The sequence below is a fragment of the Pyrus communis genome, chromosome 10 (assembly GCF_041283825.1).
Source record: "Pyrus communis isolate YQ-2024b chromosome 10, ASM4128382v1, whole genome shotgun sequence".
Classification (NCBI taxonomy): Eukaryota; Viridiplantae; Streptophyta; class Magnoliopsida; order Rosales; family Rosaceae; genus Pyrus; species Pyrus communis.
In genome coordinates, this window is record NC_142574.1 from 27,879,394 (window position 1) to 27,903,923 (window position 24,530).

The 24,530-nt window shown below is 38.2% G+C and overlaps 2 protein-coding genes and 1 pseudogene across 3 annotated transcripts; all 3 read right to left on the reverse strand.

Annotated features, from left to right (window-relative positions):
- Positions 1-6,376: 6,376 nt before the first annotated feature.
- On the reverse strand, positions 6,377-8,615 carry LOC148693826 (DNA topoisomerase 1 beta pseudogene; annotated as a pseudogene).
- A 645-nt stretch (positions 8,616-9,260) lies between these two features.
- LOC137727443 (DNA damage-binding protein 1) lies at positions 9,261-23,120 on the reverse strand. Of its 2 annotated transcripts, XM_068466302.2 has the most exons (20): positions 23,091-23,120; positions 17,997-18,181; positions 17,285-17,333; positions 16,600-16,659; positions 16,427-16,518; positions 16,145-16,196; positions 15,949-16,011; positions 15,797-15,846; positions 15,533-15,608; positions 14,851-15,060; positions 14,650-14,756; positions 14,446-14,554; positions 13,984-14,184; positions 13,642-13,857; positions 13,029-13,139; positions 12,254-12,529; positions 11,639-11,913; positions 10,730-11,081; positions 10,332-10,616; positions 9,261-10,029 (listed from the first exon to the last, which is right to left on the reverse strand). In XM_068466302.2, exons 2-20 carry the CDS (start codon positions 18,098-18,100, stop codon positions 9,448-9,450), a joined length of 3,270 nt encoding a protein of 1,089 aa, XP_068322403.2. In that variant the 5' UTR covers positions 18,101-18,181; positions 23,091-23,120; the 3' UTR covers positions 9,261-9,447. The 2 variants fall into 2 exon arrangements, with proteins under 2 accessions (XP_068322403.2, XP_088534336.1); XM_088678210.1 differs by lacking the exon at positions 17,997-18,181 and having other exon boundaries at positions 22,911-23,094.
- On the reverse strand, positions 20,068-20,976 carry LOC137727445 (photosystem I reaction center subunit psaK, chloroplastic). The gene is made up of 3 exons (XM_068466304.2): positions 20,818-20,976; positions 20,458-20,538; positions 20,068-20,361 (listed from the first exon to the last, which is right to left on the reverse strand). Exons 1-3 carry the CDS (start codon positions 20,899-20,901, stop codon positions 20,134-20,136), a joined length of 393 nt encoding a protein of 130 aa, XP_068322405.2. The 5' UTR covers positions 20,902-20,976; the 3' UTR covers positions 20,068-20,133.
- Positions 23,121-24,530: the final 1,410 nt, after the last annotated feature.

The following is a 24,530-nucleotide window of genomic DNA, read 5'->3' on the forward strand; positions in this document are numbered from 1 at the left end:
TTAGGGTGTATTTCTTTAACCCACTGCTTTCTCGGTTCAAACCCACACCACTCCTCTTTAGTCTAATTAAATTAGTAATATCCTTCGTAATAAAAAGAAATGATTGACTGATAATGTTTTCAAATTATTTAAGAATGTAAAAACACATAGAAACGAGCTTAATTAATAATTAAGAAAATACTTTTAAGGTTAAAGATTAACGATCATCACAAAGCAATTGGCAAAACAAAAGTGGGAATGCCGTATTGCTGCTCAATACTATGATCTAGTGATATTCTTTTTCACTCAGATGTGAAGGGTCTTAGGTTCAAATTTCTTAGATGACAAATTCAATACCAAATTAGGTTGCCCATTGTTTGGCTTTGCCGAACTCTCTCTCCCCTTAGTGTAAAAATATCAATGTACTTAATAAAAAAAAAAAGTGGGAATGTCATAATTGTGCGGCCATATTTATACTGAGTCTCCTGTAATCTCACTAGTGAGATTTTTTAGTGTGTTGAGAACATGTCAGTATGCCAAGTGCCATAATATAATTGGTTGATTTTTTTCCAAGTACAATTGACACTTGTTTATCAGAGCGTATTTTTTCCCAAGCACAATTGACTCTCATTTTTCAAAGCATGTTTCCGACACACTGAAAAATAACTCATCAGTAGCAATGCCATCACAAACAAAAAGAATAAATCAATTAGAAGTCAGTTCGAATCACGCTCATAAAGTATCTATGTATCATCTGAGATGAATTTAAAATTGATGTACATATTTAACTGAGATTAATCAAATCAGAGCCATCTATTGTTTTTTTCCTTTTTCTTTTTTGAAAAAAAAAACCGTATCGTCGTATCCATCCATATGCATTGAACAAATCAACCGTTTTTCGATTCTTGTTTAGTATAAATCCATCTGTTATAGTATGGTATTTTTGGGTAATATATATATAAGAACCATGCACGTTGAACACCCAAAAAAATTCCAGAAGCAAGCAAATGGCTTCTTCTTCTTCTTCTTCACTCGCTCGAAATAATGTTTGGTGCTGATATTTCTTGTAACTGTCAACAGTGCCACTATACGTGACCCAATTATACAACTGGGCATTGTTGTTTCACTGACTAATGATTTGGGTCCAGGCATCAACCTCACAGTTCATTGCAAATCTGGCGACCGCGATCTTTGTGTTCATGTCGTGCCTTATCACGGATTCCACGAATTCATTGTTCATAGACTTGAAGGTTCACTAAACCTGTGCAGTCTCCAATGGCATAATATTACACATACTTCGGTTACGTTATACGAAAAATCAAGAGACTGGCCTGCATGCGGACACAGGACCGCATGTGCCTGATACCCTTCGGGAACGGGCCTACAGAAGAAAATTGCTACCCTTGGGATTCCTAAGGAATTCACATAACAAGGAGAGGACTTGAAGTTTTTCTCTTCTTATTTTTCATGAACTATTATATTTATTCGATCGATCGATCTTCTCTCTCACTTGAACCAAACTTCTCTGCAACATGTTTGTTTCTATTGTGCCAAAGATGTTGAGTTTTACTGCAGAGGTTCAATGGCAGCAGTCACTGCTTCCAAAGAAAGATAATGGACTCCAAATATGCTTCTTAATTGTGTTTGTTTTTGGAAAAGTGGGATTGTCTTCAGAAGCAGCTTCTGCCTGGCTCGGTGGATAAAATCTGCTTTTTCCTTAAAGATGAAAATTTGTAGTTAGCATCAATCTCTTCATTTAACTTCACTCATTTGTGATTGATTACCATACATTTCATATAATCTGTTATTATTTTCATTTTCTTTTGAAACCGTTTGGTCATATGACTCATATCCGTCAATCCATATGCATTGAACAAATCAACCATTTCGATTTTGTTTAGTATATAATCCATGTTTATAGTATAATAATTTTGGTTTTCCCAGAAACAGTTAGAGGAAGGAATGAATGTTTTCGTTATATATAAGAACCATGCACGTTGATGTTTGAACACCCCAAAAAATTCCAGAACCAAATGGCTTCTTCTTCTTCACTCATTCGAAATAATGCATTTTTGGTGCAGACATTTTTTTTTTTCCAGCAGTGCTGCTAGATGTGCTGACATTTCTTTTTAAGCACTTAAGAATCGAATCAAATCTTGATACATTTGTGTGTGTGTGTGTGTGTGTGTAATGCATAAAACTACATCAATTTCGTGGCCTGTGTATTAGAGAAAGTGAGTCAAAGTTAGGCAAGGAAAGTTAGTCAATGTTAGGTATGGTTGAATAAAAATTATTAGGTGCAATTAATGTGTTTTGTGTGGTAATAAATAATCTTAGTTTAATCATTTGGTTTGCTATAAATACCTAAGTTCTCAAGCATTGTATATCATCCAAGAAAAACAAAGCCTAGAGCTAAATAAGAAAAGCTTTGCTAATTAGTTTGTTTTGTGAGCTTTCTTTAAGAGTGTGTTCTATTTTCTTCTTCTTGGGATCATTAGAGTTATCTTTGATACTCTTCTTATTCAACAATTGGTATCAGAGCCAAGTCGGTCAGGGATCGTTCTTGGTAGAGCATTGGTTGTAAAGTCTCTTGAAATTCCGAGTATGCTCTGTGGTTGCAGTTTTGACTGATCTTCCACATCAGAAAAGGTTTCTTGAGATTATTGCTGGGGTTATCACAAACCTTGAGAGGGAGCTTCTTTGTGTCGAGAGTAGTGTATTACTCTGCACGGTAATCACTCAAGCTTGTTCGGTGTAGTCAAAGTCTTGCCGATACGATGGGTGATCTTCAAGTTGTTGGAGGAATCAAGAAGCTCAACAACCAAAACTATAACACGTGGGCAACGTGTATAGAGTCTTACCTTCAAGGTCAAGACTTGTGGGAGGTTGTCGGTGGTAGTGAAGTTACACAACCGGCAGCGGAAGATGCTAACGGCGTCTTGCGAAAGTGGAAAATTAAAGCAGGCAAAGCGATGTTTGCTTTAAAGACCACAATTGAAGAAGAAATGTTGGAGCACATTCGGGATGCCAAAACGCCAAAGGAAGCATGGGACACTTTTGTTACACTCTTTTCGAAGAGGAACGATACAAAATTGCAACTTCTTGAGAATGAGCTGCTATCGATGGTACAACGCGACATGACGATTGCCCAGTACTTTCACAAGGTGAAGTCGATATGCCGCGAAATTTCAGAATTAGATCCAACAGCTCCTATTGGGGAAACCAGGATGAAGAGAATAATTATCCATGGTTTGAGACCCGAATATCGAGGGTTCATTGCCGCTATACAAGGATGGCCGACACAACCATCGCTTGTTGAGTTTGAAAATTTGCTTACAGGTCAAGAAGCTATGGCCAAGCAAATGGGAGGAGTCTCACTGAAGAGTGAAGAGGAAGCGCTCTACACCAAAAGTAAAGGCAGCTTTAAGCAGCGTGCTGGTGGTGGATCTAAAAGAAATGGTGACAAGGAAAAAGGTCATCAAGGAGGAGGGAGTTCTCAACCAGGGGGAGCTCCGAAGTATCACGGCAACCGTGGTCAGTCCCAGAATAATAAAAGATTTGAGGGCAACTGTTACAATTGTGGAAAGAATGGCCACATGGCGAAGGATTGCTGGTTCAAAAGGCCTGCAGAAAGTAACGTCGCCAACTTAGAGAAGAAAAGTGAAGATGATTGGGACGTCATTGCGTCTCTAGCCCTGGAGGAAGAATGGGATGCAGAAGCATCATCTTGTTGGTGCTCAGAAAATGAGGCGTTGCCCGACCCAAAAGATTTAGAAGATACATTGCAAGGGAAACTGGGAGACCAAGCTGCCCAAATCCAATCAAGTCCAGATGAGCCTGAAGATTTGCTTGCTGGAGACGATGTCGAGCAAGAAGTACCTAAGAGTCCTTGGCAAACAGGTATGTACCAACAACCACAAGAAGTTAGACCTAGTGAAGTGGAAGTATCAACTCCACAAGCACAACTAAGAAGGTCAACAAGAGTACGAAAGCCAAATCCTAAATATGCCAATGCTGCCATAACTGATGGAGCACCAAAAGAACCTGAGGTGTTTGAAGAAGCATCACATAGTTCTGAATGGATAAGAGCTATGGAAGAAGAAATCACTGCGCTTAAGCAGAATCAGACTTGGGATTTGGTGCCAAAGCCAAGGGATGTGAAACCCATATCCTGCAAATGGGTGTACAAGATAAAGCGTCGTCCTGATGGTTCAGTTGAAAGGTACAAGGCTCGGTTGGTGGCTCGAGGCTTCTCTCAGCAATATGGACTAGACTATGATGAAACGTTTAGTCCAGTAGCAAAGCTTACAACCGTACGAGTCCTACTTGCACTTGCAGCTAACAAAAATTGGAATCTATACCAAATGGATGTGAAGAATGCTTTCTTGCATGGAGAGTTAGATCGGGAGATCTACATGATGCAACCAATGGGCTTTGAAAGTAAAGTTCATCCCGAGTACGTGTGCAAGTTGAGGAAAGCACTCTACGGTCTAAAACAAGCACTAAGGGCGTGGTACGGTAAAATTGCAGAATTTCTAACGCAAAGTGGTTACTCAGTGGCGCATGCAGATTCCAACTTATTTGTTAAAGCTAATGGAGGAAAGTTAGCTATCGTGCTGGTGTACGTAGATGACTTAATCATAACCGGTGATGATGAGGCAGAAATTCTTCAGACGAAGGAGAATTTATCAGTCCGTTTCCAGATGAAGGAACTTGGTCAACTCAAGCATTTCCTTGGTCTAGAGGTTGATCGCACACAAGAAGGAATATTTCTCTGTCAACAGAAGTATTCCAAAGATTTATTGAAGAGGTTCGGAATGCTCGAATGCAAGCTGATCTCTACGCCGATGGAGCCAAATGTCAAAATAAGTGCACATGAAGGAAAAGATTTGGAAGATGCGACGATGTATCGACAATTGGTAGGTAGTCTGATCTACTTAACCTTGACTCGACCTGACATTTCTTATGCAGTTGGTGTGATGAGTCGGTACATGCAAAATCCAAAGAAGCCTCACTTGGAAGCAGTTCGACGAATACTGAGATATGTGAAGAGTACAATTGACTATGGTCTTTTGTACAAGAAAGGTGAAGACTGCAAGTTAGTTAGTTACTGTGATGCTGACTATGCAGGAGATCATGACACCAGGAGATCAACAACTGGGTATGTGTTTAAGCTTGGTTCTGGAACCATCTCTTGGTGTAGCAAGAGACAGCCAACGGTATCTTTGTCAACCACAGAAGCAGAGTATAGAGCAGCAGCAATGGCAGCTCAAGAGAATGCATGGCTGGTACAGTTGATGAGTGATCTACATCAACCAGTAGATTATCCAGTACCATTGTACTGTGATAACCAATCGGCCATTCGCTTGGCGGAAAATCCAGTCTTTCATGCAAGAACTAAACATGTGGAAGTGCACTACCACTTTATCAGAGAAAAGGTTCTACAAGAAAAGATTGAGATGAGACAAGTCAAGACGAATGATCAAGTTGCGGACTTGTTCACAAAAAGTTTAAGTACAGGCAAGCTCGAAAATTTTCACTGTCTGCTCAGCACAGTGCAAAGAATGAGAGCTGACATTGAGGGGGAGTGTTGAAAATCAATGTCAAAGTTAGGCAAGGAAAGTTAGTCAATGTTAGGTATGGTTGAATAAAAATTATTAGGTGCAATTAATGTGTTTTGTGTGGTAATAAATAATCTTAGTTTAATCATTTGGTTTGCTATAAATACCTAAGTTCTCAAGCATTGTATATCATCCAAGAAAAACAAAGCCTAGAGCTAAATAAGAAAAGCTTTGCTAATTAGTTTGTTTTGTGAGCTTTCTTTAAGAGTGTGTTCTATTTTCTTCTTCTTGGGATCATTAGAGTTATCTTTGATACTCTTCTTATTCAACATTTTTGGTGCAGACATTTTTTTTTTTCCAGCAGTGCTGCTAGATGTGCTGACATTTCTTTTTAAGCACTTAAGAATCGAATCAAATCTTGATACATTTGTGTGTGTGTGTGTGTGTGTGTAATGCATAAAACTACATCAATTTCGTGGCCTGTGTATTAGAGAAAGTGATCACTAATTACTTATTGCAATTTATAAGCACGATCGCCTTTGAAGTTAAAACTCATCGAGATTTAGCATCAAATTGACATTGAGTGCATCACAAGTAATTGCTTTTGGTTTGTCACTGGTCCTGCTAGATTTCTACAAACTCTGCCTCCTCTCTTCGAAGAGCGGGTTGCTGCAGCTTCTATGTGGATTGAAGCTTCTCTATTCCTGAACAAGTGCTTTATGCTACGATGTGTTTTCTATTCAAGTATAGACTTGTAAGCACGAGCTCGAACCCACAAGGATTGTAAGACAAAGATGTAAGGCAAAGGAATCTGCAATACCAAGCAGAATATTAGAAGGGGGAATAGTTCTGATTCACTAAAAAATGTAAACAATAATCTCCAAACAATATAAAAATTAATCTCCAAACATCAGAATCTGAAGTCAGGATCCACAGTCATCGCCCAAGCAAACTTTCTCAGTTGAGTGGTGTTGAACATCCTCTCAATTGGAACTTGATTTCGCTTGCACCATGCAACCGTGATCCTAGGGTCAAGATAGTTGAGTTTCGATGTTCCCAGTGCCACTGTTTTCAGATCCTCTTTCGTTCTCATGCCCATCTCCATGTTTCCGATGTCCGCAGTTTTTTGAGCTATCTTCTTCTCCAACTCATCTGGGGTCAAATTCCTCTTTCGCTTCTTTCCATCAGCATCAGTCAGCGGCTGTGGCTTTCCTCTTTTCGCCCTTTCCAACGTTGTTTTCAGCTCTTTGAGGTTGTCACGAAGGCTGCCAGTCTTTTCCATCAATTTAGACATTTGTTCTTCGTGAGACTTTGAAATTGTGCGCTGGTGATTACAGATGATGGCAACCTCTTTGTTCGCGTGGTTATAAACAGCAACTTTCTCTGAAAGATCTGCCTCGTCTTTGATTTCCTTGTTCAACAAGTCATCCAATGTGATAGAAGCATTGTAGGTACGAAACACTTTTGCCGTAAGGCCAGGCATCTGTTGCTTTAAATGAGCATTCAATCTACTCGCATCCAGCTTGTCGAAGAGATGATCACCACCGCGTTTCCCAGCCTGGAACTGTCTAATTTCCTTGTAAACAGGAACCTCAACTTCAACGTTATTTTGGTATCTGATCGAATCTTTACCAAGGAAGTTAAACTCCAACGAGTTAGGGGCGATTGCTTTCAATGCTCTACCTTCAATGTGCAGCAACCAACAGTATCAGCTTCCTCTTCTCCCTTTTCATTTCCCGCCCTCAGAGCAAGCTTATCGATGAGATAGGTTGCAATCCCTATCTGCCTCTTCGCGCAATCTTTACTAGTAAAATCCCTAGAGTAATCTGCCCTGATTTTCCCAATGTAGTCCTTGAGCATCCTTGCATTCTCGTACTTCTTCTGGTCACTTTCTATCTTCAAGGAGCTACTCTCCCCAAGAGACACGTACTTGAATTTCTTTGGATTGATTAGATCTGTCCAGAAAGCTAACCATGTAACCGTATCATCATGCCTCACTTCCTTCCACCTTTCGCCGGGGACAGGACATTCTGGAACTGGTGCATCCTGCCCTATGTTGATCGTAACATCACTTGGAAGAATCCGCCTTTTTGGATGCTCCCCTCGGCCTCTGAACAATCCAGGAGGTTCAACTCTGAAGCTTCCAACTCTCTCTTTTTCGCCATCAACGAACGCCTACGAATACTTCTCCTCTCGTTTCTTTTTCTCCGCCCCCGCGGCCTTCTTCTCTTCCCTACTCATTTGTTTCCTGTCTTGCTTTTCTTTCATACACCACTCGTATATTGGGGTGAAATCGCAACCATCCAACCTCCGAATTACGTGGTTCTTCTGCACGTAATCTGTATCTTTCATCACGGCGTATATAGTTGCGACCTCCTCTTGTTCCGGACTCAAGTCTACCGGCTTCCCTTCATACATCATCTTTACACCGTGGGGCTCGTACGGAGGCGGAAAGATCACACCGTTGTGAACCAAAGTTTTCCATTTTTATTGCTCATCATTAGAGCTCGGTAGCACATTCGTCGACTTAGGGCAACTCGAAAGTTTCAAACCATTTTGGCCCTTTTTGATCGGTTTCCTGGTGGAGGATGAACAGACTTTCATTGCCTTCTTCTCTGTCAACAACGTAGGTTCCTTGATCCTCTGGGAAATTTGAATCAAGTCGTCATCTTTTTCCTCCTTAATTTTTAGGGTAGATGTTGAAGAACAAGCATGTGAAACTTTTGGCCTTTTAGGTGAAGAATTTGCCCTATGATCTAGGAGTCTCTTCCTCTTTTCATACTTGGACTTGGGTGTTAGCAGCAGCCTTGATGATAAAGGTTTATCGTCGTCGTCCTCCGAATCTTGAGAAGGTTTCACCAGTTGTCTGGCAGTAACCATCGGTTTTTCGCCTTTGGAATCATCACTGTTTGCATGAGAACCGCGGATGGATAATACTTGGGTCCTGACCAGTCGAGAAGCAGCAATAGGTTTTTCGTCTTCGGAATCATCACTAGTTTCTTGGGCAACAAAACTACGATTTTCTTGAGCAGATGACATGGTTGATGGAACCATCTTTGCCCTGTTGGTGTCCATTTTTGAACGCTAAAGAAAATAGGAAATAGGTTGATTAATAAAATAAGGGTCGTCTAAATAAAATATATTTTTCTGCCAATAGATCTTCTTCGGATCCTCTTTGTGAGGATTCTAGGGATGCTTTAAGTGTGTCCATCCATCGTATATCGTGCAGTCAGAAAACATTTAAAATTTTTTATTTAAAATTGAACACAAGCAATACCTGACGAAAATTGACTGCACAAGGTACGATGAACGGACACGATTAAAAGATTTTTGGGCGTGGTTTTTACAAATGTGTCAGAATTTGAATTTTCTAGAAAAGCAATTCAATGCTCGCAGCCTCGTCTGGCAAAAAGAAATTAGCTACACATATTCATATTTGATTTAAATATTACAGACGGATTGCATGTTAAATATACATTCTAAGTTGAACATCATGAGTAGAAAATGCATTAGGACAAAAAAAACTGTTGAACAAGATTTAGGGCTTTTCCGGGCACAAATTTTTGGGACAACGTCCTACACCACTATTTCAGTATTTCCAGTCCAATATCTGACTCAATGATCCATAATTGGTACGGAAGATTGGATTAAAACGGATAATCAAAAGTATGGTGTAAGAAATGAAAAATTCAGAGTCAAATTCTACCCGTAGGAGATGAATTTCTCAAGAAGAAAAAATGATCCATTCCATCGATTTCAATGGTTTCAATCAAAACAAAATTACCGAATAAAATTACCGTAAAACTCAAAGGAAGCATTTTCCCAAGTTCACAGTACATTACACAACAGATCGAAGATACAGTCTCAATATGTACCACCGGTGGTATCGAAAACTAAAGGTCTCAACTCAATGCAGCCTTGTCATTTCTTCTACTCTCTTGCAGAGCTCCTCCACTGAAACGCGCATTTGTTTTGAGATCTCGTCCATCTTGCTACGGCTGAGATCAAGGAACGATTCTATCAGATCGCCATCCAAGAAATTTTTCGCGTCTACAGTTTTCTTCTCGTTGCTGAATGATCTCCACTGCTCATGGTTCAACCCTCCAACACCCTTTATCACCTTCCTCAAGTTTGCCTGGAGCTTCTCCAAAAATGCATATTGTTCTTGAGGAAGTGAGGCAATTACTCCAATTACACCATTGACGGTGCCAAAGATGACAGTTGGAATCTGGCCCACGTCAGAGTCTGGCAACCGCATGACAAGAGAGCCGTGCCGGAACCTATTGACAAACTCGCCTAGGTGATACTCACCTACAACCTCAAGGCGGCCCCGTTCCTCATCAGTTGCACCCTCACTATTTTTACGAACAGTGAACAGGTTGACGAAATTTTCAGCTCCAATGTAAACATCGTCGTCGAGGATCTCTACAGCAGACATCCAATTTGCATTATAATCACGGGCTCGCTCCTCAATGGCACCTTCCTCATGCTGAATACAAGAACAAAAAATTTTGGCTCAGAAAGAGAACAATGTTTAACATTACCAAACCTAGGGGAGATGAATTTACGGACAGACCGAGGGCAACAAGAGAGTAAAATCAGGGTCTACAGATTCCAACAAGAGAACCTCACTATTACCAAGACAAAACATTAAAACATGTCGCACGATGGACTAGCAGACACAGAGGGGACTCTTCTTATGAGGCATTGATTAAGCAAATCAACTACTGCTACTACTTTGATTAAGTACTAATCCATGGCATGCAGAGGCATGAAAATTAGTTTTCTTACCTTGTACATTAACAGAGAAATTGACTTCATTAAGTCCCCAACAATGATGAAATCTCCACGAGTCTGGACATAAAGGGCAAGTATGTGGCCATGGTGTCCACATTCCGATTGCAATTCACGAGTACCATCGTCCCGCAGAGTCCACTTGTATAACTGTATCTTCTGATTAATAGCAGCAAGTAACTTGCCATTGAACGCATTCAACGAGTAAACAGACCCCTTGGTTTCCTTCTCAGCAACGAGCTGCAGCTTCCCATCTTCAACAATGAAAACCAGAATGCGGCCCTACAATTATACAATATTGTCAGCTTACAGAGGGAGGATAGATTATCAGCTAGTTACCACCAGTTCAAGTGAGATTTCTGCCCTAAAACCAGTAAATTAAAATCCTATCTTACCTTGGTTGGCTCATTTTCTTCCGGGAGAACATATGCAGTCCCGACACAGTAATATAAATTACTGTCATCTGAGAAAGAACAGCTAAGTATAGAGCAGGCATACTCAAAAGTGTCCAGTTGATAAAATGTTATGAGGTCAAAACTCTGGTCATCTAACAATCGGATGAAGTGTGTTTCTGAGTCTTCTGCACTAGACTGGTTATATTTCACACTCAAAATGGCGAAAGTCCTGGACTGCTCCTGATGACAGATACGTCGTGCATGCTCGCCTAGGGGAATAGAGCGAATATGAAGCTTCTGGATGTCATCAATTGTGCCGATAGTAAGTTCACCTTCCTTAGCAATTGCAAGGCTGTTGTCACAAGAAAGGAAAAATAAAAGGAAAACTGTTTACTTTGAAAGTTGACAGTTTAAGGAGGCTGGGGGAAGAGGTCCCCTGTCAAACCTATGAAGTAACAGAACAGAAAGAAAAAAACAACTTATGTTTGTGTCTAAGTTGCAACTAGACCAGTACTTTTATGTAAATTTTCATTTAAATCAATATTTAAAACATGCTAATATACATCTGGTCAGTTGCTGTAATATTTTACATAATTTTTATTCAATTACATATTTAAAACATGCTAATTGCATATACGACATCTAGTCAGCTGCTATAATAAAGCATTGTATCACACCAACAACGGGTAACTCTAATAATCAATTTGGAATCTAACTCATTATTTTGACTACTATAAACCATCCTGGTATGATAATTTACATAAAATGGCAACCATCACATAAGTAATAGAGGATTACAAACTGAAAGTATGAAAAAGATAAGATATTTGGACATACACTTAACCTCGTATCCACCAAACCAAGATCCTATCTGTATTTTACGAGTGATCAATAGAAAGAGAAAAGTACCTGTCTGGAAAAGCAGCAGAGTTGAATGGGCACATATGGCTGACTTCTTTCAGATTTACGTTGCTGTAAAGCAATTTCTTGTTGCTACTATAGATGACAGTTGGCCTATCTGATGCAGCAAATACATGCGTAGTACTCTTGGATGAGAAGGTACGGAGTGTAATGGGCTGCGTCCCAAGTGAGACTTTTTTCCTGTCCGTCAACTCACCAGTGCTTGTGTTCAAAATAAAGTTTAAGAGGTGCCCATCTCCAAGGGCACACAATAGGTAGGATATCTGATTAAAAAAACACAGTATCAAAAAGCTTACTCAATAACCAAGTAACTAAAGTAAAAACTTATGAACTAAAGAAAGCAATAGATGTGCAAACTAATACTCCCTCATCTATGCTACAGAAGTCCACATTGATTGACGCAACAACATAGGCCCATACTCTCTAGTAAATTCGAAAATGATGATAATGAAATTCATAATCAGTTAAACATGCTATTAGAAGAGCCACTCCCCAATGGTAATTCCAAAAAAGACATTGTATTTCTGACCAATATTGATGAGAAATACGGATTGAGTACAACTGAGAATCGATTTAGTGAAGTAGGCTCAAACACAGGCATACCCCTTCAAAGGCACAAAGAAGAACAGAACGAGGTATGATCTCCCCTCCCAAATGTTCCTTTGTGATGCGGCTCAGGTCAGGAAGTGAATATATCTGGACACTAATATCTGTCCACATTCCAACAGCTGCCAGCTGGCTATAGTTGGGATTGTCGCCTATGGGGTTTATGTCAAGGCATGATATCTCAAAATCTAACTGTGTGTGGTTTTTCTCTGTCAATACCCCATCACCTATTTCCAAATAAACTAAATGCTTTCCACCAGTCGCCAATAAAACCTGTCACAGAAGTAGATTAAATCAACAAGTTAGCGCATCAGCATCAGGAAACAAAATGTTAATGCAGACATCCATGAAAAGAAACAATACCATGTTAGGAAACAGTATTATGGTATACTCATTTGCAATTCTGAGACTAGAAAGCGGATTTATCCACACTGGAGAATCTATTAAATATTTTTTATTTCCAATTTCAAAGAAATAAGAGAATTAACTTAGGTTTTGGGAGTCAACAGAAGCCCCTTACGAAAAACCACCTATTCTAGATTATAATAGTATAAGATATTCTGAATATTGAAGGGGAACATGATTCCTAAATCCTTGTGTTTCACTCAAGATTTTCCCCCAAAAAAAAAACAAAAAGCTAAAAACTGATTTGATTAAATGACACAGCTAAAACTGCCACGGTCCTTGCTTGAATGATTAGTTATTAATATAAAAACACAATTTTTATTAGCTTACTTGCAAACTTAAAAGTGAGAACAAGTAGAAACAAAACCTGGGTGGCATTAGCAGTGGCAACATTAATCGAATTGCCTGCTGGAGCATTCCACTCATGCTTGAGCTCCCTGGTTGTAGAACTGACTAATCGTACAGAGCTTGAAGTGACCTGTGATGCCAATTCATCAGCCAGCATGCAACAGACACTATTACTATACATGCTAATCATCAATAAGTTAATCACCTTTAGAATCCAGATTATTTACATACAGAACATTTTCTAAAACAAAAATATATCCTCAAAATCTTGACATCACACAAAAGAGGTATAAATGTGGTCGCTGAAAAGACATCCACACAATCTAGTGAAATAGATCATGTAGATTTTCCCCACTACCACAGGTATGATGTGATTTATTAGAAAATTGTAGACAAGCAATGTTCAAATTAATAGTTATTAAAGTGTCCCTAAGGATGGTAGAAGAGAAATTAGGGTGGGAAGGAACTTAAAACTTTGCCCTCCCGACGACTGAAAATTAGTGTTTGTGTCCATAACACATAAAAAGTAGAATAAAAAAGGAAAAACAAATACATAAATGTACTTTCTTTTGCTATATTCTACCATATGCATTAAAACATAGAAGAAACAATGGCATATAGAGACAACTTACCTGTACCAGTTGATTACAGACGGCATCGTGGCAAAATAAAGTCTGAACTTGAGAACAGAAGCCTTCTATCTCAGTTTCTTCCAACTCATCCTCAAGATTCATTGCCAAAATCCTTGTCTCACTGATAAAGCTTACAACCAGGAAGGTGTCAAAAGGATCATCAGTGGAGGATCTTAATGACCACATTCCCTTGATACCTTGAAGCTCAACTGATGCCTGTTCAAGGTCATATAATAAGGTAGAAGTTAACAGGTGTCAGCATGCAAGAACCTCACGCAAATGTACAAAATGAAACTTTGGGTACCATTTACCAATTACCAAAAATATTTAAATAAGTCAAACCTGTTCATTGATTCCAATTCCATTCCGAACTACACGAAGAGAACCATCCTTGAAAGCTCCAGAACAAGTTACAACCTGACCTTGGCCTTGCCTCTCAAGATCAACCACACAAAAGTCAACGATCGGCCCCAAATTGACGTACCTTTCTAAGACTTCCACATATGAACCCTTTGCATCAGGCTGTAGATTTAGCTTTACAAGCTGTGTTCACACACTTTGGAGTGTTAATATATTATAAATCAAATCATTTAGTGAGGTATCAATGTAATTTTGATCATAATATCCACACATCTTTATTTCTTTTAAAACTCGAAATGCACTATTAAAACATTACTTTCTTTCATATCTATCTTTATAGACTGTGTACAGTACCTTCTATTACTTATGGCTTTTATTCTTTGAAGAACAAATTTTCATTGCTAAGAATAGAACAAGTAACAAGCAATAGTTCTGAGTACCCACCTGTGAATCCCCATAACTTGATCCGATATAGACAAATGCATTATCAAGGTATGAAATAGTAGATGCAATTGATGTCTCCCCCAAGAGCTCAATTTTCAGTCCAGTCACCCTGCAAGAAGAAGAGTAGATTAAACTCTGAGGAACTAAACCCATAACCTTCAACCACAAACAATCAGATGTTTTCAAGAATGTATTTGGCCTCACTTTTCTTTCTCATGCGTTATAACAAGTAGGTGAAGTAGCCCGGCATGATCACCAAGTAAATACCTGGAACCATCTGCATCTACTCTCCCATAGGCTCTTGTGATGGACTATTACCAATGACAAAGAAAAACTTGAAATGATACTTCTAAAACCAATTCAACACGTAATTCCAAAACAACATCATATAATACCATAGCATACATGTCTTATTGGGATTGCTTTAAATGTATTCGGGCTGCGGTAAACAATATTATCTTCTCCAATAATAAGAACACCGCAGAGTGGTGGAGGAACCGGTATTAACAAATCAGCCCCATTTTCAACGTTGTTCTGTGCCCAAGGACCTTCGACAAAATCCTTATCCTTCAGAGAAACCTCATATGTTTTGACATGGCGAACATCTTTATTATCCTGCAATAGTTCAACCACAGTAAGGCAATCAAAATTTTTGTCGAAATACTCCTACACTATTTTACCACCCGAAAAGGCCTCCCACAGTTTTAGTATGTGCTAATGTTATATGGGCAATACCCTAACACAACACATGAACACTGTTCTGTACTTGGAAATGGAGCAGAGTCACAAGGATCTTAGATAGTTTATGTATAAATATGTAGAAATACACCAACATCACTGACCAGATCACGCTTGTTTTAATCAAGTTTTCCATTTTGAAACTGCTGTACTAATAGGTTCTTACATAGGCATTGCCTAAGCCTTTGCTTAAATAATCTTCAATCCAATACAAGAAACATAACAAACAGAAAAGTGTACAGAAAACTTGAACAAACGATACTAAGACAATTTAAGTGGTAAGAAGATAGAGAAATACTACGGTAGCCCAACATAAACTTGATATCCCAATGAAAGGAATGACTAGTACCTGATATAGAACTACAATTGTTGGTTTTGAACAACCATATAGAAACTTGATATCCAAAACTTGAAGTTCCTCAAGCCTGAAAAGTTACCCAAAGATATAGTTAGAGTGAAAAGAAATTATAATTTCACACAAAAAGAAGGGAACAAGAAATTGTAATCAATTTATTTGAGTAAATTACTAAATTTTAAATACACGTCATGGTCAATTAATCACAAGAAGACTAAACCACAATATATATATATATATATATATATTACTATATACCGTATATTAAATGCTTCCTTGAGCTGCCCTTTATTATCAAAAGGAATAACCTGAAAAACCAACAGCATATTGTGTCATTTCTAAACTATAAATGTGATGACAAAATGAAGATCCTTATATTTCTTCCCAGTAAAAGATTAAAAACCACATACCTTAAACAATCCATCATACAAATGGAGTCCAATTAATCTGCAATCTGGATCAATAATACCAATCTGCAGAAAAATAGTAGGTAAAGAAAATGTACATTAGTAATATTTATGGTTTAGACTTCAACTCCAGAAAGACATAAATGTTTTAACAAGAAAAACCTACAGGAATTGAGGGTCGTAGAATCATTTAACTTACTTGACCATTGTCTGTAGGACGACCTATGCGATCTGAGACATCCCCCATTGCCCTACATGACAAGGACATGCATTTGTCAAAAAGATACATTTACAGCCCATATAAAATGAGTGTCAAGAAAAACCGTTGACTGAAGGTTAACAACTAAAAGACAACAAAATGAATTCACCACCTATAAAGCATCATTATGTTTCTAGAAGACTGGATTACTGGAATTTACTATGTACTTTTGTGAATAATTTAAACAACAAGAACCACTTTCACTAGGTTTGCATATCTAACCTTGTGATGAGCTCAGATGCTTCGGCATCCCACTGAAGAACACAAAATTTGTACCTTTCTGTTGCAATAAATAGAAAATCCTGTGTTTCACCCTGTCGAAGAAAAAAAAAACACAATTAAAGCCCGGAAATTAATAATACGAAACAAGACAAAAATATGAAATAAATACTCACATGAGGCCGGAAAAGTTCAAGCGTCGCTATTCTTCCATATATTGGGACATCCAAGATAGGCTGTAGAGAAAAAAATTTAGCTTAATGCATGCTAATGGTTTTTTAAATGGCAACAGAAACAAAGCTACAAATTTGATATTTTATAGCAGAAAAAGACAAAAATCAGAGAAGTTCAAACGTTAATTCAACATTGGAATATATAGTTTATTCGATTGTGCATTGTAAATGTATTTCAAATTCCATGAAATGGGTTCATGAGGCCGGAAATAAATAATATTCCATACGGTTGAGTAAAACTTATTGACTAGTTCTGTACTATAATTTTATAGGACTAAGTTTTCAGTGAAATGAGTAGATGATAATTCTTATTAGGAGACGACGTATATGCAATGCAAAGGACTAAGTTCTCAAGTTTGAAAACTTGATTCTTGGATGAATCATAACTAATTTGTTCCCAATAACTTATAAATCCCTGGAAAGTCAACATAACATCATCAACTACCAAAAAGGTGCAAGAAATACCGAAGAGCAACAATTCCCCAAGAATGACACCGGACAGTTCACATTTAAAAATACAACGATACAATTCCTGGAACCCGAGGTTTTAATTGCACGACACACATGTAAGCTATTAACTTTAAAATATCTATCAGTTTTTCTTTTACAACAAAATAGATTGACATACCTGCAGTCCCAGAGGAGTAAGTAGCTGAATTTCAATTCGCGTACATTTCCTGAAATCAAGATTAACGAAGCCAAATCCAATCATGAACTAGATAGAACTTTGGACAAGAAATCTTGCTGCAAAATAATATGATTAATCAACGAAATTTGTGATGTATGATTAATGACAATTTGCAATGAAGCCATATACACCACAATAAAGAATCTACGTGTTATGCGCAGACGTGAAAGCTCTATCGATGGAAGCATTCCAGACTATCGATAGAAGCATTCTAGATTATTGATAGAACCAGTGCCGCACGAATCCTCCCCACTAAAAGATCAAATGATAATCTCGATAACCTAAACAGAGCTACAAGTACAAACATTTCATTGTTTTCCCATAAAACACCGGGCATTGCACCGCTAAGCTCGAAAAACTGCCAGGATACCCCAAACTCAATCGCCTTAGGCTCGAAATCTGAAGTTTTTTTTTTTTTTTTTGCTTTGAAATTTTAATCTTGCAAACAACTTAATGCATGAATATCTAAGCCAAAATTAACCTGGCATATATCTATCTACCAGTATATGAGAAAATGAAGAGGTTGCCTCAGGATACAAAACGCATTAACGAAACCCTAGCAGAAAGATAAACTCGAAATCCAATCGAAGAGAGAGAGAGAGAGAGAGAGAGAGAGAGAGAGAGAGAGAGGGATTGGAGGGTGGTGACGTACGCAGTGATGAGATTGAGCTCCTGAGGGGCGGTGAAGTTGCCGACGCAGGAGTGGGTGACGTTGGTGGGCTTGTGAGCCGTTACGACGTAGTTCCATACGCTCATCTTCTTCTGCAAATCGCTTTGGTTGGTGGTTGGTTTTGTGGAGGAGGCCGAACCAGTGAGCCCTAACCAGCAGCACTCACACTCTCTCTCTCTCTCTCTCTCTCTCTGGGTTTGTCGGGACTTGGGTGCGATCCGGGTCGGGACTTGGGGGCGATCCGGTTAGGCTAATTTTATGGGCGTCGGCCTGATCCATAATTTTTTTGGATTCATGACCCACTTGGCCCGCTTTAGAAAATTTATTTAAACTGATTTCTCTTTAGTTTGTCGGGTCTCGGATTCAAACCTTTCATTTTTCCGGTAGCGTAAATTAAACTAGTAATATTTCTTGTGTTAACGGAAAAAAAATGAATTGGATAGACTTTTGAGTATGACAAACTGGTTACGTATATGTGATGAGAGAGAGAGAAACGTAGTTGTGTAGAAAAGTTGACGACTTGACACGTAATAATATCTCAATGCGTATAGTGTGTTTTTCAAAAATTTTGTCCAAGTCAAATTTTACCAATTTCCATTTTATTTTTCAACTTTAGTATTTTTCTTGCTTTTGGTCTTATTTAGGGTTTTTTTTTTCCTCTTTTACAATTAGGTTGTTCTTTTTGACGAGAAATTGAAGATTGAATTAAGGACATCTTCTAACATAAAAAGGTAAAGTGCCACTAAATAAGAGATGTTGGTGTTTCAATCAATATAATTCATACTCCTTGGTTTCCTTTTACGTTCTTAAGGTCAAAAACGACCACAACCCCAGTTTTACTGGTACTTGATCAACCAAGAAATACAATTTGTAACAACTTACATGACGCAATATGTCATTCTAAATCCATTGAGATTATCTTTAGTATGGTATAGTGATGGTAAGAATAGATTTGAGATATTTAAAGCTCAAAAAACCCCGTTTATAACCTAAAACTAGCATCCAATCTAATATCCCATAAGCATGAAATTCAATTAATGTAAGTGGAAAGTGGTAGAAGGTCCAATGTGAGGAAGTTTTTGAGGAGAGAAATTTTCGTGCAATCAGTTCATATCTTTAATCATCTCTCTATCTCACTTTTCATGTTATACAAAAACTATTTTCGTTAGCGAGCTACCTATTAGCTACTAAGCAACACTTTTCTAAAAATTGGTCTAGGTGGCATCGAGGCATTGGACAGTAGAAGACCGATGTGATTAGGCTAAAACATGGAGAAAAATCGGTTAGGGGCTAGGCAATTTAGGCTAGGTGGTGCCTAGGCAGATTTAGGGTTTCATTGTGTTTAATTCTTTTAAATTAAGTTAGAGAGTTTTCTGGGTAACCTACCTAAAAAGAACCCATATTATTTATCTTGCCGTTTCCGTGTTTTTCTTCTCTTTGTCTCTCCATACAGACGCGCTCTCCCTCTCTTTCTCACTCTCTGCCTCCGCTTGTGCCGACTGTGATTCCGTCTATGACGTCTCTCGCATATGTGGATGCCTAGACTCTCGCGCCGTTGCCTGAACTCATTATACAGCCTGCTCAAACTTTATGAGTAGGTTTTCAATTTTTTTTTATTTTTTATATTTTAATCTTTAATTTTCTTCACACTACAATTGAATGGTGTTGAATTCTAGATGCACGATCCCATTCACACATATTGAGTCATTGAATCATTGATTAATCTGTGATGAAAGATGATGTCAATTTAGATTATGAATTATTGAATTTTTGATTTTGGTTTTGGGTTTTAGGTTTTTCTTATTTTTGTTGCATTAGCCTATGATGATGCTAATGTCATTACGGCTTAAGTCTTAACTTTCCCAAATTCTCAATACAAGTATATTTTCTTTAGAGTGTAAGTAGGCACCTATTTATATGTTATGTAATAAAATTAATTAAATCCGCTTAGTTTGCCTATGAGCTAGTTCTCAGCTCGATTATCGTCTGACGTCTTTTAGAACATTGCTAAGCAGTTGTATTGAAACGAAAAGGTCATCATTTTTAGCCCATGTTCTATGAATATAAGACTTAGAAATATCATTCAGTGCAAGAGTTGACAAACATCTTCCTCTTTTAATTACAGGGCACCAATATTCTTAAGGCCAAGAACAACTCCAACCCCAATAATGTGACCAACAGAACCACAGGCCAATGTATCAGCAAGTGTAAACCCAGCTGGGTCGCCGGTCTGCAGCCCAGAGTCCCTTGTTTCAAGCTTCAATCCTGCCGTTGATTTCCTGTTTGCCGATGGAGCCAACCCGAATCTTCCGGCAAACAGCATTAGGGTTGTTGTGGTCACCATTATCTATCCAAATCAAAATTGATTAGTAACTTAATCACATTCACATTCCACTATATGATCTGGTTTTTGTGCATATAATTAAGTGAAATATTTGCTTACCAAATTGGTAGGTGAGCCGATGAAATCGCAGCGAGCTCCCAGAGCGCCCTGGCCCTTGCGCCTCATCGGCTGAACAATTGCCTGAAAAACGAGGAACACGTCAATTTAACTTGCGCACTAGTTTACCTCGTAAATGGCTTGTATCTCAAGCAGTTAATAACATTTATCCCTCTATGTTCCACTATATTCAAGACTACAAGTACTCAAAAAACATATATACCCCTACACATGTTACGCTCGATATTTTGTGTTTAACATCCGCAATGACGCAACGAGAAACATGATAGACAAGGTCGACAAACGTCAAATCCTAAGCGTATATTCTACATAATGCCATGAAACACATTGAAAAGAACTTACCATGCTTTGCGCATTGGAGAATGAGATTTTGGGTCTGAGGCCGTTGAATTGTGGGAGAGAAGTGGTCACGGTGGCAGCTGCCATTTTCTGAATTTTGTATTGCAATTTCTCTCTTTCTTTTGTTTTGATAATTTTATGAGCTTTTGCATCCCGTAATATTGTTATAAACCTTTTGAGCCACAGCCACACGAGCAACCTGTGGCTTCAGAATTCCCAGATTCGGATACACCAGGATCCTTGCCTGCTGACGTGGCCCTTTGCCATTGGATTTGATCGTATTACTTAATTGGATAAGGTTCCGTGTGCTGGCAGCAGCTTCTGATTGCATTTGATTTTTGGATCTTCACATTTGGGCTTCGATTGGGCCAAGTTGGACAGGTTAACAACTAAAAGACAACAAAAGGAATTCACCACCTATAAAGCATCATTATGTTTCTAGAAGACTGGATTACTGGAATTTACTATGTACTTTTGTGAATAATTTAAACGACAAGAACCACTTTCACTTGGTTTGCATATCTAACCTTGTGATGAGCTCAGATGCTTCGGCATCCCACTGAAGAACACAAAATTTGTACCTTTCTGTTGCAATAAATAGAAAATCCTGTGTTTCACCCTGTCGAAGAAAAAATAAACACTATTAAAGCCCGGAAATTAATAATACGAAACAAGACAAAAATATGAAATAAACACTCACATGAGGCCGGAAAAGTTCAAGCGTCGCTATTCTTCCATATATTGGGACATCCAAGATAGGCTGTAGAGAAAAAAATTTAGCTTAATGCATGCTAATGGTTTTTTAGATGGCAACAGAAACAAAGCTACAAATTTGATATTTTATAGCAGAAAAAGACAAAAATCAGAGAAGTTCAAATGTTAATTCAACATTGGAATATATAGTTTATTCGATTGTGCATTGTAAATGTATTTCAAATTCCATGAAATGGGTTTATGAGGCCGGAAATAAATAATATTCCATACAGTCGAGTAAAACTTATTGACTAGTTCTGTACTATAATTCTATAGGACTAAGTTTTCAGTGAAATGAGTAGATGATAATTCTTATTAGGAGATGACGTATGTGCAATGCAAAGGACTAAGTTCTCAAGTTTGAAAACTTGATTCTTGGATGAATCATAACTAATTTGTTCCCAATAACTTATAAATCCCTGGAAAGTCAACATAACATCATCAACTACCAAAAAGGTGCAAGAAATACCGAAGAGCAACAATTTCCCCAAGAATGACACCGGACAGTTCACATTTAAAAATACAATTATACAACGATACAATTCCCGGAACCCGAGGTTTTAATTGCACGACACACATGTAAGCTATTAACTTCAAAATATCTATCAGTTTTTCTTCTACAACAAAATAGATTGACATACCTGCGGTCCCAGAGGAGTAAGTAGCTGAATTTCAATTCGCGTACATTTCCTGAAATCAAGATTAACGAAGCCAAATCCAATCATGAACTAGATAGAACTTTGGACAAGAAATCTTGCTGCAAAATAATATGATTAATCAACGAAATTTGTGATGTATGATTAATGACAATTTGCATTGAAGCCATATACACCACAATAAAGAATCTACGTGTTATGCGCAGACGTGAAAGCTCTATCGATGGCAGCATTCCAGACTATCGATAGAAGCATTCTAGACTATCGATAGAACCAGTGCCGCACGAATCCTCCCCACTAAAAGATCAAATGATAATCTCGATAACCTAAACAGAGCTACAAGTACAAACATTTCATTGTTTTCCCATAAAACACCGGGCATTGCACCGCTAAGCTCGAAAAACTGCCAGGATACCCCAAACTCAATCGCCTTAGGCCCGAAATCTGAAGTTTTTTTTTTTTTTTTTTTTTTTTTTTTTGCTTTGAAATTTTAATCTTGCAAACAACTTAATGCATGAATATCTAAGCCAAAATTAACCTGGCATATATCTATCTACCAGTATATGAGAAAATGAAGAGGTTGCCTCAGGATACAAAACGCATTAACGAAACCCTAGCAGAAAGATAAACTCGAAATCCAATCGGAGAGAGAGAGAGAGAGAGAGGGATTGGAGGGTGGTGACGTACGCAGTGATGAGATTGAGCTCCTGAGTGGCGGTGAAGTTGCCGACGCAGGAGTGGGTGACGTTGGTGGGCTTGTGAGCCGTTACGACGTAGTTCCATACGCTCATCTTCTTCTGCAAATCGCTTTGGTTGGTGGTTGGTTTTGTGGAGGAGGCCGAACCAGTGAGCCCTAACCAGCAGCACTCACACACTCTCTCTCTCTCTCTGGGTTTGTCGGGACTTGGGTGCGATCCGGTTAGGCTAATTTATGGGCGTCGGCCTGATCCATAATTTTTTTGGATTCATGACCCACTTGGCCCGCTTTAGAAAATTTATTTAAACTGATTTCTCTGTTTATCGGGTCTCGGATTCAAATCTTTCATTTTTCCGGTAGCATAAATTAAACTAGTAATATTTCTTGTGTTAACGGAAAAAAAATGAATTGGATAGACTTTTGAGTATGACAAACTGGTTACGTACATGTGATAAAAGAGAGAAACGTAGTTGTGTAGAAAAGTTGACGACTTGACACGCAATAATATCTCAATACGTATAGTGTGTTTTTCAAAAATTATGTCCAAGTCAAATTTTACCAATTTCCATTTTATTTTTCAACTTTAGTATTTTTCTTGCTTTTGGTCTTGTTTAGGGTTTTTTTTTTTTTTTCCTCTTTTACAATTAGGTTGTTCTTTTTAACGAGAAATTGAAGATTGAATTAAGGACATCTTCTAACATAAAAAGGTAAAGTGCCACTAAATAAGAGATGTTGGTGTTTCAATCAATATAATTCATACTCCTTGGGTTCCTTTTACGTTCTTAAGGCCAAAAACGACCACAACCCCAGCTTTACGGTACTTGATCAACCAAGAAATACAATTTGTAACAACTTACATGGCGCAATATGTCATTCCAAATCCGTTGATATTATCTTTAGTAAGATATAGTGATGGTAAGAATAGATTCAAGATATTTAAAGCTCAAAAAACCCCGTTTATAACCTAAAACTAGCATCCAATCTAATATCCCATAAGCATGAAATTCAATTAAAGTAAGTGGAAAGTGGTAGAAGGTCCAATGTGAGGAAGTTTTTGAGGAGAGAAATTTTCGTGCAATCAGTTCATATCTTTAATCATCTCTTTATCTCACTTTTCATGTTATACAAAAACTATTTTCGTTAGCGAGCTACATATTAGCTACTAAGCAACACTTTTCTAAAAATTGGTCTAGGTGGCATCGAGGCATTGGACAGTAGAAGACCGATGTGATTAGGCTAAAACATGGAGAAAAATCGGTTAGGGGCTAGGCAATTTAGGCTAGGTGGTGCCTAGGCAGATTTAGGGTTTCGTTGTATTTAATTCTTTTAAATTAAGTTAGAGAGTTTTATGGGTAACCTACCTAAAAAGAACCCATATTATTTATCTTGCCGTTTCCGTGTTTTTCTTCTCTTTGTCTCTCCATAGAGACGCGCTCTCCCTCTCTTTCTCACTCTCTGCCTCCGCTCATGCCGACTGTGATTCTGTCTGTGACGTCTCTCGCATATGTGGATGCCTAGACTCTCGCGCCGTTGCCTGAACTCATTATGCAACCTGCTCAAACTTTATTTTTTATTTTTATTTTTTATTTTAATCTTTAATTTTCTTCACA

Coding starts and splice junctions, on each gene's coding strand:
- LOC137727443 (XM_068466302.2), bottom strand. CDS start 18,100: ATGAGCGTATGGAACTACGTCGTAACGGCTCACAAGCCCACCAACGTC. Junction 15,847..15,948: donor TGTATGATGGATTGTTTAAG/GTATGTGGTTTT, acceptor TTGGTTTTTCAG/GTTATTCCTTTTGATAATAA. Junction 13,858..13,983: donor GAATTGGAATCAATGAACAG/GTTTGACTTATT, acceptor GACCTTGAACAG/GCATCAGTTGAGCTTCAAGG.
- LOC137727445 (XM_068466304.2), bottom strand. CDS start 20,901: ATGGCAGCTGCCACCGTGACCACTTCTCTCCCACAATTCAACGGCCTC. Junction 20,539..20,817: donor TCTCCAATGCGCAAAGCATG/GTAAGTTCTTTT, acceptor CTCGTTTTTCAG/GCAATTGTTCAGCCGATGAG. Junction 20,362..20,457: donor TCGGCTCACCTACCAATTTG/GTAAGCAAATAT, acceptor TGATTTGGATAG/ATAATGGTGACCACAACAAC.